This window comes from Propithecus coquereli, unplaced genomic scaffold (genome assembly GCF_000956105.1).
Source record: "Propithecus coquereli isolate 6110/MARCELLA unplaced genomic scaffold, Pcoq_1.0 Scaffold39, whole genome shotgun sequence".
In the NCBI taxonomy this organism is placed as follows: Eukaryota; Metazoa; Chordata; class Mammalia; order Primates; family Indriidae; genus Propithecus; species Propithecus coquereli.
In genome coordinates, this window is record NW_012149618.1 from 1,058,727 (window position 1) to 1,075,803 (window position 17,077).

At 54.6% G+C, this 17,077-nt stretch overlaps 1 protein-coding gene across 1 annotated transcript in view; it reads left to right on the forward strand.

The window, feature by feature from the left end:
- EFR3B (EFR3 homolog B (S. cerevisiae)) overlaps nt 1–17,077 on the forward strand; it is a 44,609-nt gene that overhangs the window by 22,132 nt on the left and 5,400 nt on the right. The window contains exons 4-17 of the mRNA XM_012652430.1: nt 2,935–3,084; nt 4,322–4,456; nt 4,926–5,004; nt 5,732–5,867; nt 6,090–6,251; nt 7,029–7,140; nt 7,497–7,548; nt 9,273–9,445; nt 9,931–10,006; nt 10,436–10,597; nt 11,788–11,919; nt 13,272–13,339; nt 14,327–14,454; nt 15,256–15,347. Of these exons, the coding sequence (XP_012507884.1) occupies nt 2,935–3,084; nt 4,322–4,456; nt 4,926–5,004; nt 5,732–5,867; nt 6,090–6,251; nt 7,029–7,140; nt 7,497–7,548; nt 9,273–9,445; nt 9,931–10,006; nt 10,436–10,597; nt 11,788–11,919; nt 13,272–13,339; nt 14,327–14,454; nt 15,256–15,347 (1,657 nt within the window). The remainder of the gene's footprint in view (nt 1–2,934; nt 3,085–4,321; nt 4,457–4,925; nt 5,005–5,731; nt 5,868–6,089; nt 6,252–7,028; nt 7,141–7,496; nt 7,549–9,272; nt 9,446–9,930; nt 10,007–10,435; nt 10,598–11,787; nt 11,920–13,271; nt 13,340–14,326; nt 14,455–15,255; nt 15,348–17,077) is intronic.

The following is a 17,077-nucleotide window of genomic DNA, read 5'->3' on the forward strand; positions in this document are numbered from 1 at the left end:
AAGACCTCTCAAAACCACGAGAAATTAAAATGAAGATACACTGACACAAATACATGAAGCACAGTGCCCAGAGTCAGACCGATGATCAGTAAATGTGTGCTGGAGCAGGACACAGGTGTTTTGTGTCAAGCATTGTCCTTGCCCGCCCACTGCGCCACGCTGTCCAGAGGCAGAGTGGAAGGGACGCTCCTACGACACTACACACATACGATCAACCCACGGTGTGTGACACGGTTGGTCAGCACCACACCCCGCAGCAGCAGGAGTGTCCTGAACATCAGCAGGAAGGCTGAGGTTTGCCCCCTCCCCCAGCAGTGCCGTCACACCCCCAGACTAGCAGCTGTCAGCCATGCCAGGAAGGCCGCAAGGGTGAGGGGGGGATTGTCTGACGTCAGTCTTCTTCCTTCCTGCCCCTTCTGCGTCTCTCTTCCAGCACCTCCCTTTTCCCTGAGGTCGCCCCCTGTCCTTCATTTCCTGTTGGTCTTTCCAGAGTCCAGAGTGGGGGCAGGTGTGCTGGGCTCTCCGTGCGCACAGCATCGCTTTGCTCTAGAGCACAGGGGATGCCTCTGAATGCCGGTGGCTGCCCTTTCCAAGAACACCCTCGGCTCTGCCCAGTGGGAATGTGTGTGTGTGTGCGTGCGTGTGTGTGTGTGTGCACATGCTGTGTGATCCCTCAGGGCCAGCGGATCAGTATTCTCTGAACTCCACTTGGGTTCAGAGACTGCACAGGCCCCTGGCCATGGGTAGGTCTCCACGGAGCCCAGTAAGAGGAACAGTGATCCCAGGCTGATCTCTCCGAACTTACTGTGAAAGGGTCAGTCAGCTCTGGGTGTCACGGAATGAAACGTGCACATGTACAGAAAGGACTCTGGGGAGACCGAAGGAGTGCAAAGTCATTAGGAAAAGAAGAAAAGTTAATCCACATTCACACCTGAGGAAGCCCTGGGTAGAAGATGTCCCACCAGCCAAGCCTGGTTTCTTGCCAGCCAGGCCCTCCTGGGTGGGACGAATGAGCCCAGCATGTTTGGGATGTATTTCGATTTGCCCTGGGGAATGCCTTCTAACCTGGAGCCAGGGATAGCAAGGGGAATAATATTCCAGTTAGTTTACTCTCAAGTCTCGACAGCCTCTGGCTCGGGCGCTTGAGTGGGGGTCATGGTCAGAGTGGCCAAGTGTTTCCCCGGGGCGTCCTTGCCACTGCCAGGAGCCCTGAAGGGTCCTGGACCAGGGCGTCCTGGTGCTAAGCTCCTGCCACCCCTCAGTGACGGTCACTCAGTAAGGCCCAGGGTCACACCCTTGTAGCCCCACTTAAAACTGAAGCTGAAAATACAACTGTCAACTAAACACTTAGAAAAAATGCTGTTCGACTCCAACAATCATCAAAAGGATGCAACCGAAATAGCTACAAGATGTGTGGATTTTTCTGAGCCATAAAATTAGAACAGATGTTTAAAACGAGATCCTCAGTGCTGCGGCGGGCACAGTGAGAACCGCGGTCTCCTGCCGCCTGCACGGGGCTGGGGAGGGGAGTGTCACTTGGCAGGATTGGGAGCCTTTCTTTCATTTCTCACCTTGCGATTCAGTGATTCCACCCATGGCAAGGACTTGAAACGTAGTAAAATATTTTATACAATGATATCCATCGTAGCATTATTATAATAGCAAAACGGGAAATAAATGATCAATGGGGGACTGGTTTAGAAAGTTCTTATAGTCGATCATGCAATTTTTCAACATGTTTTGAAAAGTTAATGATAGAGAAAAAATGCTTATAACCAAATGTTATGTGACAAAAAGCCAATACGTGGCTGGGTGAGGTGGCTCACACTTGTAATTCCAGCACTTTGAGAGGCTGAGGCAAGAGGATCACTTGAGGCCAGGAGTTTGAGACCAGCCTGGGCAACATAGGGAGAACCCATTGCTATAAAAAACTAAAAAATAACTTAGCCAGGCATGGTGGCACATGCCTGTAGTCCCAGCTACTTGGGAGGCTGAGGCAAGAGGATCCCTTGAGCCCAGGAGTTGGAGGGTGCGGTGAGCTATGATTATGCCACTGCACTCCAGCCTGGGTGACAGAGTGAGACCCTGTCTCTTAAAAAAAGGGGAGGGGGCAATACAAATTAAATATGTAATAGGTTCTTAATTCTGTTATATATTATGTATAGAAGAAAGGAAAAACACCAAAATGCCCAGTAATGGTTATCTTTGAGTAATGGTGGTAGGGCTAAATCTTCTCTATACTTTTCTGTAATTAGCATGTATGATTTTATAATCAGGAAAAAAGTTTGATATAAAAAGGAAAAGAAGAAACTTCAGGCTGAAATATCAGCCTATATTAATGGCCAGTAAAGAAGGCTTCCTCCACGGGGCTGTGCTGACCCTGAGTTGGCACAGTGGGGACTGGGGGTGAGCAAAAGGGGCCCCCTTTGTGCTGCTACTCAGTGTCCCCTCTGATTTCTCAGCCAGCTTAGCCCTAGCTGGAACCCCTTTGCACCCGAGAGCCTGCAGCTCTAGGCCTCTCCCTGCAGATCTGCCACCCCCTGCCCTGTAAGTTGCTCACGGCCCTGCATTCGACCTCATCAGTTCTTGGCAGCACTTTGAGCTCTTATATCTTGGGCCCAGCTAACTACTAAAGGGGGAGAGCTGGAGCGGCCAGCACTGTAGGGATGCAGCCTGGGTGGGACCAAGGCAAGGGCGGTCTGGGAGTCTCCATGACCAGCCAGAAGACATGGTTTCTTGGGCTCATGTCCACCAGCACACAAAGCCGGCCAGCTGGGAGGTCAGGTCACGTGAAGAGTAGCAGGTGGTCTCCATTCTGCCTTCCAGGGGATGAATGTATCCCCATCCCCCAAACTGTGCTCCTCTCTTTGCCCCAGAAGCTGGACTTCTCAGGGCTCAAGGACTTCATAGTCCCTTTCACCCTGTTCCTTACAGAATTCGAATGTCGGGCATCAAAGGTCTGCAGGGGGTGGTGAGGAAGACAGTGAATGACGAACTGCAGGCCAACATCTGGGACCCACAGCACATGGACAAGATCGTCCCGTCGCTGCTGTTCAATCTTCAGCACGTAGAGGAAGCAGAGAGGTAAACTCGGACCGCAGACGTGACCGGCCCTCTGAGGCCGCCCTCCCAGGCTGCTCGGGAGCCACATGGCTTGGGCACACAGGCCAGGGATCGTGGCTCTGTGGCTTGTTCTGCAGTCAGTCCAAAGCTGGCTCCCCAGGAGCCTGGGTCTGGCCTTGTCCCAGCCCGCTGTACCCCTTAACATCTGCCCTAGCGAAGGAAGGATAGCCGTGGTGCTGGGCTCCCTGGAGTAAGTGGGTGCTGGAAGGACACAGGGAGTCAAGAGTCAGGTTACCTTTGTCTCCCTGGAAGCAGTGGGCCAAGGAGGTTTTAAAATGCCTCTTATGGCTCCAATTACTGAGGACTTTCCCTCCGGACCTTCCTTCCTCCTGCGCTTCCTGATGCTATTTTAGGCCCTTAAAACCGTGCATATTTGACCAGCCTGCAGCCACTCAGCAAGACTTGCAGATACCGGGTTTTACTCTTGGAGCCCCTAAGCATGGGATTCGGTCCCATCCCTGCCCCTCACTTTTCCCCTCTGTGAAATGGGACAGTGGGGAAGGTTCATGTTGCTGTCCCACCTTGACCATCTGTGCATGATGCTGGTTCGGGGATACTGGGTTTGTCGCTTTCAGTCAATGGAGTGGAGGCTGCTGGAGACTGGCCGGGAAGTGAGTGTGCCCTCTGGTGGCTGTTTCTGGAATAGCAGCTCACTGACGGGTCCCTCTGTGGTCTCTGGCGTCTCAGGGCCAGGGCTCCTGGTTCTGTCCCTATCTGGGCCCACTCCCTGTGACTTGGGTACCACTGAGTCATGCCGAGCCAACCACCGTGCCTTTCCTTTTCCCTGCCTTTCCTTCCTCTCCTTCCTCCCCCTTCCTTTTGCTTTCTCTCCCTTTTCTCTCTGCCCCCTTCCCTCTCTTCGTATCCCGTCTCCTCCCTCTGAAGTCTGAGGAGCATCAAGACACTCCCCAGGCCCTTAGGCTCAGAGTCCTTCCCACAGGGACACCCCAGGCCTACCCTTAAGGGTTGCCAGAAAAGGACCTTTATCCCTTCTCCCCCAGCCTTCCTCCTCTTCCCCCAGTGGGGGGCGTCTTTGCCCCATTTACATTCTGACACCACGGTGCCTCCCTGTTGCCTAGGGCAGCCCGTGTCAAATTCCTTCCTGCCTGACCGACCGACCGACCGTCACCACTGGCAGGGACGAGACACTGACTCGCAACTTTGCATTCTGTCCTTGACCATGTGCCTGTTTCCCCAGCCGGTCTCCCTCACCCCTCCAAGCACCAGAGAAGGAAAAGGAGAACCCGGCGGAGCTGGCCGAGAGGTGCCTTCGGGAGCTGCTGGGCCGGGCTGCCTTTGGCAACATCAAAAACGCCATCAAGCCTGTTCTCATGTGAGTGTCCCTGCCCCGGCCCCAGCCTTCAGCCTTGAACTGCTGCAGGCCCTGCATCTCCTTGCCGGCCCGGGAGAAGGGAGGGGGATGTTACAGTTGTGGTGCTGTGGCCAGGTCGGTCCCTTGTTCCCTGCAATGTGACAGTAAGAGCTGGCGCACAGTGGCCAAGTGCAGCGGGGAGAGGAGCTGGAAGGAAGGCACCCAACGCTGAACGACGGTGCCCAGCTTCATTCCGCGTGTCCACAGCCACAGAGCCCTGTCCCTTGGCCTCTCTCCAGCTCTGGGGCTGGGCTGCCCCAGGGTCCTTTGTAACCGGTTCTCTTCTCTCAGCCACACCTGTGAGCCCCTCCTCACCTACCTGGGAACTGCGAGGGCTCTTGGGAGGCGTCACTGTCCCTCCAAGCGAGTCTCTCCTCCCCACCGTCACTTGGCGTTTCACAGACATTCCCCCATGTTTTCTCCCTCACAGCCATCTGGATAACCACTCTCTTTGGGAGCCCAAGGTGTTCGCCATCCGTTGCTTTAAAATCATCATGTACTCAATTCAGGTACGGCGGCTCTCCTGGTCCTGCTTGTCCCCCCACCGAGGGCACCCCTGGGAGCAGGACAGTGCACTAAAGCAGAAAGCCAGATGTCCTCTGTGACTCCTCCTAAGCCCCCAGTTGTCTAAACCAGTGCTGCTTAAGCTAGCAGTGGAGAAGGGCCAGCTTAATTTCCAGTACAGCACAGACCAATACTTTTATAAAATACAATTAAAACAAATTCCTAGAAAAATCAAATGAAAAACTCATGGAAAATACAAGCCTACAGATCAGACCCTGGGCTGCTGTGGCACTGTCAGATTGTTTGTGGAACACTGGCCCTCCATTTCTGTACTTACCTCTGTGTAAACCGATATCAAACAGATCTTGAATTGGCCCCAGCCCACGGGCCACACTTTGACAGCCCTGGACCAAACCACGTGGCCTCTCGTGGCCCTTGCCAGTTAAGACCTGAGGCTGGGAAAAAATGAAAAGGAAGACAATAGTTTAAAATGGACTTTGGACCCATTTGAAGTAAAAGGGCCCAGGAAAAATGTGCAAACCCAGGTCTTCACTGGGATTTGGTTCTTTGTTGGACCAAGGGGGGTGGGGAGCTCCAGAAAGGGCACTGGGTGTGGTGCCACCTGCAGTGCCCGCTGGCCTGGGGACATCACTTTAGTTTACCCCTGGCCTTTGGGTCCCGAGGCCACGTGGGGGTTGCTGACGGGGGCCCAGCGCGTCTTCCTCCCCGCAGCCGCAGCACTCGCACCTGGTCATCCAGCAGCTCCTCGGCCACCTGGACGCCAACAGCCGCAGCGCCGCGACCGTGCGCGCTGGCATCGTGGAGGTTCTGTCGGAGGCTGCCGTCATCGCGGCCACCGGTTCTGTCGGTAAGTAAGGACCCTGAGCGAGGGAGTGAGGGCCAGGGAGCCCCAGGGCCAGAGAACTGCCCTTGCCGGGTGGGTTTTCCTCCGGAGGAGAAGTTGGCCGGGGAACTGGGGGGACAGAAGCAGTGCCAACGTGAGCCCGGGCTTGCCTGGAACGCAGCCGGGGGCGAGGATGCGAGAGGGGTGCCAGCCCTGGATGTGGGGTCTCCCACCCGCTGCGCGCAGGGCCCACGGTGCTGGAGATGTTCAACACGCTGCTGAGGCAGCTGCGGCTCAGCATCGACTACGCCCTGACCGGCAGCTACGACGGCGCCATCAGCCTGGGCACCAAGATCATCAAGGAGCACGAGGAGCGCATGTTCCAGGAGGCGGTGATCAAGACCATCGGTGGGGACAGGGGGCGGGGCCGGGGAGGGCAGGGCCCTGTGTAGGGACAGCCCCACGGCAGCGTCAGTCCGGGCGTTGCAGGATTGTCACACTCCCTGTCATGCTATGCAAAGACATTGGAGAAATAGGGTGTGTCCACGGTGCGCAGGCCTGGCCTGGGCGGGGCCTGAGAGCGCAGGACAGTCCCGTGGGTTCTCCTCCGGGGCTTCAGGTCGTAGGCGAGCCCCTCCCAAGCCCCGCTGTCCATCAGGCCTGCGGCCTCCAGGGTTGGGCCATTGAGGGGAGGCGGGGACTGAGGAAGAGATGAGGGGAAAGGGGAAAGGCAGCAGGTCGTGCAGGGATGTGCTCCTGGGTGCGGAGAACTGTAAAGCCACCTTGTGAGTGTATGAAGGGCCCGGCGCTTTCAGAGCCTCCCTCGGCTCTGCGAAGCAGGCAGGGCAGGGACGATGGAGCCATGGCCCTTCCCCACATACCCACGGGCACCCAGAGGGCCGCTGGGGAAAATGCCTCGTGCAAAATGGGGCTGTCCTGGGTCCCAGCATTCTCCAGCCCACCCTGCTCCTGTCGAGGAGCTGAGACCGTAACCACGACCTCAGTAATGACAAGTGAAGGAACCGGCTCCAGGCAGAGTCCCACCCGGACTGTTCTGGGCGGGTTCTCTCCCTGGTCCGGGCTGTCTCGGAGAGGGCAGCCCGCACTCAGTGAAAGGCGCGGCAGGCGAGGCCCGGGGAGCTGCGGCCTCCTCTGGGCCAGCGGTCTGCGCCACGCTCCCCGCAGGCTCCTTCGCCAGCACGCTGCCCACTTACCAGCGCTCCGAGGTGATCCTGTTCATCATGAGCAAGGTCCCGCTGCCCTCCCTGCAGCACCCCCTGGAGGCGGGGAGGACGGGGTGAGTCCGCCGCGCCCCTCCTTGCCCGGTTTCTTCCCCGCTTCCCCCTCCCATGTTCTTGCTCTATCCTTGTCGGCGTTGGCTCTCCTGGCTCTGCCCTCTTGTCCCTTTTCCCTCCCCAGTCCCTCGGCAGCCCTTCATGGAACAGTTTCCCAGGCTGCCCCACCAATAACCACCCCCCGCCTTGGGGGGAGCCATTAATGCCCTAGTCTGCTTCCTGTGCCTGGAAGCCGCTGTCCTGGGTAACCCAACAAGATTACCCCACGGGCAAACTAATCAGAGGCAGAATGAGCAGGCAGGTGTGGAGCTCCGCCTTCATCACCAGCCTGGTGACTGAGTGTGTCTCTCGTCTACAGGGAGAACAGGAACCGTCTGACCCAGATCATGCTGCTGAAATCCCTCCTTCAGGTGAGCCTCTTCCATCCCCATTCCTGCTCTGCCTCTGCCGGAGGCAGCTCCTTCCAAGGGACCAAGAGAAGGCCACCACCGTACAGTCATGCAGGTTGCATACTGCACAAATACGCCCAGCCAAAAGGGTGAGTGGAGGCTGAAATCCAGCCTGGGCTCCACTCGCTAGCCAGGTTGGGCACCATGGAGCCGGGTGTCCAGAGCAGGCAGGGCACCTGTTTCTAATTTTCCCAAAGGTTGCTTACTGGCTACCGATAGCTTTGTCGGTCAAACATGACTGTCTTGAGATGGAATCTATTGGTTCCTACCCCTTTTTCCCTTCAGGTGCCCCCTCAGGTCCTTCCCCCCATTGCCCGCACCCCCCACACATGTGCACATCTCAGTCTCCCAACCCCGTCTTCCCCTTCGTCGTTGTTTTATATGCCTCTTCTTAACATCTGTGCGCCCATCACTGGAGTCTAGATCCATCGCTCTCAACACCATTCCTGTGACCAACTTGTTAAAATACATAGATGCCTTAGATTTTGAGCTGTTGCTCTGAGTCAGTACCCAGGTATTCCTGTGCACAGCCAAAACCCAGTCCCCGCCCCCACCTCTCGTCACCTGTCATAAACTCAGCCACAAGAAGAATTGTCTAAAAATGCTGTTCTCCATGTGTTGCCTCTTATTTCAGAGTAGGTCTCAGTTTCCAATGGATGCATATCTGGATTTTGAACTTCTCGGACTGAAGCTGGGAGGTCCCCATCCCCCTTTCCTGTCCTAGACCCCAGTCTCATCTCTTAGTCTCTGTCTCTGTTCCGGCCATGCCCGTCTGCACAGACCCCGTCACGCCCACTCATGCCTTCCCTTCTCTTCCCTTCTCTCCTCACCCCTTCCGGCACTGTATTGTTATAAAGCCCCTTTGCTCTGACACTGCCCACATCTAGTTATCTCCTTGGTCTCCATATTCCTGCCACTTCTTTGCTGAGTTTACACTCTTCATTTGTACCCAGCATCTTATTAAGCTGATAGTTTGGGGTTCACTGGCCTCCATCCCCCTTCAGTGAACTACTGATGCTCCCAGGCTGTGCTAGACCTCAGTGGCCTTCTGAATCATCAGAGGCATTGTTCTGCAATATGAACTTGATGGTGACTATGCTCTGCCGCTTTTGAATGCCCTGGCAATGTCATACGTGATGTGTCTACTTACGCCACCTGCTTTAGTCAGAAGGCCCCACTCTCACCGTGGAGAAGAGATGTGACCAAATGCTGTCTGTGTGTGCTTTTTGGTTGCTGCCCTGTGTGTGAGTTCTGATTCTTCAGCCCACCTGTAAGTCCTTCCACTGTCCAGTTCTTTGTGACTGTCATACTCTTAATGACGCATTGTCTTCATGAAGGGCATTTGTCGGTTGTGCCTGGACAGGCTGGAACGTTAGGTTCAGAGGCTCCTGCTTCCCTGGGTGCTTGTCCCTTGCTTGCATTTAACACCTTAAGGTCCCAGCACACTGTCCGCATCCACTCACAGTCTTCTGAGCTGAGCCGAGTAGGTTGTTAGAAGGATAGTAGAGTGTTCAAGAAAGTTGCTGTGGCATCTAGGGCCTGGGGCCAAGGGTGGGGAAGCTGGATTGGAGCTGTCTGGAAAGGATGGATTTAGACCCAACTTTTGCAGGCTGCTCCTCTGTATCCTCCCAGCCCCCAAGAGGGATGGTGGTTTCTGAGCACACCTGTCCTGGGCTCCTTTGCAGGTATCCACAGGTTTCCAGTGCAACAACATGATGTCAGCCCTGCCCAGCAACTTCCTTGACCGCCTTCTCTCCACCGCTCTCATGGAGGACGCAGAAATCCGTCTCTTCGTTCTAGAGATTCTCATCAGTTTCATCGATCGTCATGGCAACCGCCACAAGTTCTCTACCATCAGGTGACCATGGGGGTCTCTCCTCCAGTGGATGTGGGGGAAAGGACTCCCGGTAGGGCCTGTCTTCTTGGCCAGTGGCCTCACGCCAGGTGGGAGGACAATTCAGATATTCAGTGAGCCCCACCAGGGAGCTGATCACGACACTGACCCTGGGGTCCTGCAGGGGGAGGAGAGACCAAGGGCACTGTGCCTGGCTAGGGGGTGTTGGAGATTCGGGAGAGAAAGAGCAGGCACTGAAGGGAGTTTTCAGAGACTGAGAGATCTGGGGGGATAAGAGGAGGAAGAGAATAATCGGGGTCGAGGTTTAAGAGAAAGCGGCAGGAACGGGAGAACCTGGGAGAAGATGGAGATTGGCTCAGAACCAGGGCCGGGGAGTCCTGGGAGGCTTTGGTACCAACTGACGATGTTGGGGATAAAGCCCAGTGACACCATGTGAGCTTGGGCTGGCCCCACACAGGGCTGAGGAGGCCCTTTGTGTCCCTTCCCAGTACCCTCAGTGACATCTCTGTTCTGAAGCTGAAAGTGGACAAATGCTCCCGACAGGACACTGTCTTCATGAAGAAGGTAGGCAAGCACAGCCTCAGGGCACCGTGACCCAGGCGGGCCAGGCCTGCGGCCCCCACTCACTGCAGACACTGCCCCCAGAGCCTGCCTCCGCCCTCGAGGCTCTGCATGGCCAGGCTGGCCAGCTGGCCCCTCTTAGGGGGTTGAGCCCAGGGTGATGAGTCAGTCTAGGGCCATTGACTGTGCTCTGCTCCTAAAACTGGCTTTGGGCAGCAGCTTTTGATGCTGGTTCCATTGGAGCGCACCCTTCCCTGCGCAAGCACCCCTGCGTGTATCCACTCCCACCGCGTCTGCTTCAAAGGCGTCGCCCCTGAGCGTGGGGATAGGGTACACACAGCCACCCTGCCCCTTTTCAAATCGGTCCTCCTCCCCCTTCTCCTTGCCCCTCCTGTCCCTTCCACACCCTCCCTGCCCCACTCCCGTCCCCAGCACTCCCAGCAGCTCTACAGACACATCTACCTGAGCTGTAAGGAGGACACGAACATGCAGAAGCACTACGAGGCCCTCTACGGCCTGCTGGCGCTCATCAGCATCGAGCTGGCCAACGAGGAGGTGGTGGTGGACCTCATCCGCCTGGTGCTGGCTGTCCAGGTGAGCTTGCGGTGGGCGAGGAGACCCGTTTTGGTCAAGCTCTGCTAAGAGTAGGGAGTAGCAGCTGCTTAACAGTTGTGCTGGAGCCCAGGAATATTACCCTCTTAGTCATACCTCCATGAAGGCCCCAAACCATAGTCCTGTTTGGGGAAGCCCAAAGAATGCTTCGTTCATGCTTCGTTCACACTTGAGCTAAAGGAGGCCCAGGGAACAGGGTCATTCAGAAACACTCCTGTGCCCCTGGTATTTCAAGTCTCTCGCAGGGTCCGAGTGAGGCTCCTAGGATTCCTAAGAGGGTGCTCACGATCCCTGAGTGCTCCAACAAACTTGTCTGTCTAAAGATCCTCTGGTTCCCAAACTTAGCTGTGCTTCAGAATCACGCTGAGCATTTTTTAAAAATATGTATTCCCCAAACTGGTGCGTCAGGGTCTCCTAGGCCTGGGAGCCTGTGTGTGTAACGGGCCTCCTTCGTGACTCGTGGGTGCCAGTGGGGCATGGGACAGGGCTTGAGAATTCACAGTCTGCCCGGGTGGACGTGCACTCCCAAAGACACTGCGCTTCCCGGGGGCTCCTTCAGACCTCAAAGGCTGGGGTCTCCAGGGTCCTGAAGCCAGGCAGGCATCGTGTTCCTGAACTGTGGCAAACCTGGGAATTCAGCGATGGCGAGTCTGAGGCCACCTGCTTGACGGTGCTCCATTGTGCAGGCCAACCTGGTCACCACAATTGTCTTAATTCTCTTTACCCTCAAGAACTAGAATTGGGGATTCTTCTGTGTCCCAATCCCCTGGTGGCTCCCACAGCTCTCTCAGCTTAACTCAGAAATCCAGTTTAGCCAGCCAGTGCCATCCTCCAAGAATCGGCTAGTGGAGGGGACGGCGTCCCTGTGGTGGGATTAATGATGAGGGTTTGGACAGTAAAGGTCGCAAAGCCGGGACTGCAGAGTCGGGCATTGAGTTCACGGCCTTGATGCTCTGTGAGTATTTGAGAGATTGTTCCAGAGAACATTCCCTTCTCTTTAATGACGGTGACTTGTCTTACTGTCTCCCAGGAAGTTATGGGACAAATGCTGAGGAAGGCTTGGTCTAGAAAAGTGAGCCTTCTCTAAAGAAGGTGGGGGAGAGGTTGGGCGGAGGGTGGGGGCGCCCGTGGAGTTTGTCATTCACGCTGGCGGCCCGTCTGTGCTGCCACAGGATGTGGCGCAGGTCAACGAGGAGAACTTGCCTGTGTACAACCGCTGTGCCCTCTATGCGCTGGGCGCCGCCTACCTGAACCTCATCAGCCAGCTCACCACGGTGCCTGCCTTCTGCCAGCACATCCACGAGGTTGGTGTCCCATGGTCCTGAGAGTTCGGGGGGCCCTGGACTTGGGGTTTCCTGGGAACAGCTTCCCCTTCGCTGCACTAGTCCTGACCTTAGTCGGGGCAGTGAGGAAAGGGCTGATGTGGGAACTGGTAACAGCGAGCGGTTACTGCGGCAGCTTTGCCTTTGATCCGATGCCACGGAGTGGGGAGGGGAACCCGGCATGCGGGTGGCCTGTACCCCTACCAAACCTGCTGCCGCCCCTCCACTGCCTGCCTTCTGCCCTCCCCCACGCACGCCTTCGCACCCGCACACACCCCTCAGATCACGTGGACTGAAGCCACTTGTAGCTTTTGCTGTGAATATTCATAAATACCGCAAAAGCGTAGTGAGTAAAACCACAAACATCCATTAGCTATTGTGTAGATTAAATAAATTTATGAAGATTTTCCCCTATTTTCTTCATCTATTTCCTTTTCTTTTTCTTTGCTGGAATATTTTAAAGCAAATCCCAACTATCCTGTCCTTTTACCTTATGTATATAACTTATACGTCTAAAAACACATGGGCACCTCTCTACATGATTGCCATGCTAGCATGCTAATAACATAGCTAGTTAAATTATCAATGATTCCTTGGTATTATCTAATACCCAGTCTATAGTCAAATGTTCTCTGTGGTTGCATAAAGGTATTTTAAAACATACTGAAACATTTGTAGGTAGAATTGTACGATGTCTAGAATTAACTTTAAAATATACTATTAATAGCAAGGCCAGGCGTGGTGTCTCACACCTGTAATCCTAACACTCTGGGAGACTGGGGTGGGAGTTCAAGACCATCCTGAGCAAGGGCAAGACCCCATCTCTACAAAAAGCAGAAAAACTATCCAGGTATCTTGGCACGTGCCTGTAGTCCCAGCTACATGGGAGGATAAAGCAGGAGGATCGCTTGAGCCCAGGAGTTTGAGTTGCAGTGAGCTATGATGATGCCACTGCACTCTAGCCCAGGTGACAGAACAAGACTCCATCTTAAAAAAGAAAAAGACACACACACACACACACACACATACATACTAGCAAAACAAAGCAAGAAACCCCAGGTCTCAGCTGGCCTGGGCGGGCTGGCTGGGGGGTGTCAGGGAGGGTGCTGTGTCACTCTGCCAGAGACCACCCGAAGGGAGGCAGGACTTCTCAGGCCGCTCTGAGGGTCATTGTCAATTGGAGTTTCTTACTGGAGAAGCCCGGCTGCGTGTGCTCTGCCGAGGAAGCTATGGGAGGGATAAATGCTGAAACGGGTGAGATCTCTTTTTGCTGCTCCAAGCTCCCTCTCCCTGTTGAACCCGGCTCTTGTCGTTTGATTCCTCCCAAACTCCAGGTGATAGAGACCAGGAAGAAAGAGGCTCCGTACATGCTCCCTGAGGATGTGTTTGTGGAGAGGCCCAGGTGAGGAGAGCTCAGGGCACGCGGTCAGGGATCACCAGGCAGCTGGGTAAGCAGGCTGGTGGTCTGAGGCCCGGAGAGGTCAACGCCAGGGAGCACAGGCGCCTGTGGAATCACAGGCAGAAAGCGGCCCCTGCCTGTGCTCCGGAAGTCCTGGGTGCAGTTTACCCCGTCATGTTACCGTCATCCACGCCTCATGCCTGTGATGTTGAGCCACGTTGGTGTGTGTGACGCAGCCTCTGGGAGCTTCGGCCACGCCCGTGGGAAATGCATCCTGGAGGAGTCGTTCCTGATGGGACACTGCTGTCAGTCCAAGTGACGTTTTCAGACTATAGACTGTGCTGGGGGCCAGCATCACTTCAGCATCGGAGGAACTCAAAGGAAAGATGTTTTGAAAAAACAGAATGTTCAACAGTAGAGGATGGCTTTATAAATTGTGGCCCATCTATATGATAACTGGTAAACAATAGCAGCGATGTTTTAGAAGAGTACTTAATGTAAAATACTCCCTATATAATAGGTGAATAAAGTAGATAACAGAACAGTGTGTGAGGTGGGGATATTTGTGTACATAAAAGTATGTAATGGAAACAGGTGCAGTGGTGCACACCTGCAGTCCCAGCTACTTGGGAGGCTGAGGCAGAAGGATCACCTGAGCCCAGGAGCTCTAGACTGTAGTGTGCTGTGGTCACTCCTGTGAATAACCACTGCACTCCAGTCTGGGTGATTTTCTTTTCCTTTTGCTACTCTGTCATCTTGCATAGTTAACATATTATTATTTTTTCTTTTTAAGATGAGGTCTCGCTCTATGGCCCAGGCTGGTCTCTAACTCCTGGGCTCAAACAATCCTTCCACCTTGGTCTCCCGAGTAGCTGGGATTATAGACGTGAGCCAATGCACCCAGCTTACTTTTATAATAAGGGAAGTTATTAGGAAATCATTCTAGGGACCCACGGTTCTAACATGCCTTCTCTCTCCTTTGTCGTCCAGGCTGTCTCAAAACCTTGACGGAGTGGCGATTGAGTTCCTCTTCCGCCAGAGCAAGATCAGCGAAGTCCTGGGGGGCAGTGGCTACAATTCGGACCGGCTCTGTCTGCCCTACATACCTCAGCTGACAGGTATGAGCTCTGTGCAAGGACTACCAAGCCTGCTTCCGTCTTTTGTCAGCCAGGTAAGGGCCTCAGTGTAAGGGACTTATGGGCCCTTCAGTTGCCTTCCATGGCAGCTTGGATGTTGCACAAGGGCTGAAAGACACAGTGGAAGTTTGTGGTGAGTCCTCCTGATGTCCACACCTCTCCTCCTCAGTGCGGATCCTTGAAAGTAACTGTCCCCTATGACAGCCTGGCCTGTAAACGGGAGAGGCTCCCTTGTGCTGGAAAGAGCTCACATGGGCTACGGAACCAGAGAGCCAGCTCAAAACCTCTGTGCAACTTATGGCCTGAAAAATCTTAGATGAGTCCGTTGGCATCTCTGAGTTTCAGTGTCCTTGACCGTAAAATAGGGATATTAGCAATACATGCCTTAGAGGGTCGATGTGAGAGGTAGATGAAATGACGTGCCCGTATTAATGCAGATGCACTTGGAAAATGCTACGTGAATGACAGCTACTAGTGCTGTTAGCAGATGATGCTTATACAAGTTCAGATATGCATTCTAGTCATAAGCAGCTTCCTTGTGCTCATCACCAATTTCAAAATCGTAGCCCTAAAGAGCAAGACTAACTACCCTAAGATGGGTGGAGAAGGCCCACAGCAGTTGGAAGCCTCTGGAAGCTCCAGGTATAGCCTGAGTGTGCACTGAGCCTTAGAGGACTGTGGAGCGAGCAGAGGCAGAGGGGTTGGGTTGGGAGGTGGGGTGGTGGCTTGGTCTTGGCTCTCCGAGGTCTGGAGACTCCAGCCTCTGGGCTGCTTCTTTCCCAGATGAGGACCGCTTATCCAAGAGGAGGAGCATTGGAGAGACCATCTCCCTGCAGGTAGAGGTGGAATCGAGGAACAGCCCAGAGAAGGAGGAGGTAAGTGTCCTCACCACTGTCCTGGCGAAGCTCCCAGCTCCCGTGGGTTGGACGCTTGACTCCGGACTTGCTTACGGCATGGCGCGCTTCAGGTTACATGGAGAACATCCATGTTCCTACTGACTCACCATATAGAGATAGATCATAGACGCTTCCATCTGGAGCAATTGCTTGTGTCCCCTACTCCCGTGAGAACAGCATACAGATCACTCCTGAAAGGCTCTCTGGTCAGCATTCCTTGCTCACATGGGGGCAGGCGTGCGCCATGTTGGAACTTGAAAGGCTTAAGAGGAGAGATGAGGGTGAGAACAGCTTTCATAGTGTTTCTCCAGATGTATCAATAAAGATTCTTTTTTTAAAATTAAGATCATTTTTAAAGCATTTTAGGTCACAGAAAAATTGAGAGGGAGGTACAGAGATTTTCCACATACCCCCTTCCCCCACACACGCACAGCCTCCCCCCTTAGGAACGTCACTCACCAACTGATGAGCCTACACTGACACATCACTGTCACCTGAGGTCTGCAGTTACCCTGGGGTTCACTCTTGGTGTTGCACATTCTGTGGGTTTGGACAAATGTATCCACCATCGTGTCCACCATTGCAGTATTGCGGAGAGTATTTTCACTGCCCTGAAAGCCATCTGTGCTCACCTATCCATCCCTCATCCCTAACCCCGGACAACCAAGATTGTTTTTTTAAGAGAAAGCTGCAGCGGTGCCTCAAAGATCCCTCTTCCTTCCACCCTCGCATGAGGACCGAGAATATCTATTAACACGTGATGCCTCCCCTGCCATTATCTCCTTTCTTCTACCTCCGCAAGGAAAGCAGATGTGCCCATGGGTAAGGGAGAAGAAGGAATCAAAATGGAAAGGCCAGTTTACTCCACTGAATAAGAATGCAATGTGGGGAGAGGGCGGAGCAGTGGGAGAAGGAACCACGGGGCGCTGAAGCCACAGGACGCATCACGCTTCTGTTTAATGCTGACTGCCCCGCTTAAGGGAATCGGCGGAGGCGCGAGGAACCCTCAGAGAAGCAAGGAGGACACGCATCTGGGTGGGACCAGGACAGGAAGACTCGCGTGGTCTTCCTGGGCCAGCCTGGGCCGGGCAGGCTGGCGTTCCCAAGTGTGTGCCCGTTAGGGCTGGTGTGGACGTGGGGGACAGCTGTGACACCGAGCCTTTCCCCAGCTGTGATCAGGGCTAGGAAACGTCTTGGGGGGCCTGAGTCAAGCCTCCCTGCCCTCGGACACTTCGTTCATTGGGGCAGAACTCCAGTCCAGGGCTCTGAAAGCTCATCTGGAACCTTCCTGTGGAAGGAAGGAAACTATGACCTGGGCTAATTAGATAAATAAAATGAGGAGGTTGAGCCGGGTGTCCTCTAAGGCCTCCAGCTCCAAAAGCCTGGGAACCTCCAGTGTTAGGCCTCAGGGTGAGTCGGCCGCCGTCTCCCCTGCAGTGGTGAGTCTTCCTTCTCAGGAGGTGAGAATCCCTCCAGAATTGAGGGATAAAGTGTGACACACAAGGACAAAGAGGAATGGTTACCTGGCTCCAGAGCCTTGCTCACTGGTGGCCTCCTGGGCCACACATATCAGTCCCTTCCTCCATTCAAGAGTCAGCTTAGGCCGGGCGCGGTGGCTCACGCCTGTAATCCTAGCACTCTGGGAGGCCGAGGCGGGCGGATCGTTTGAGCTCAGGAGTTGGAAACCAGCCTGAACAAGAGCGAGACCC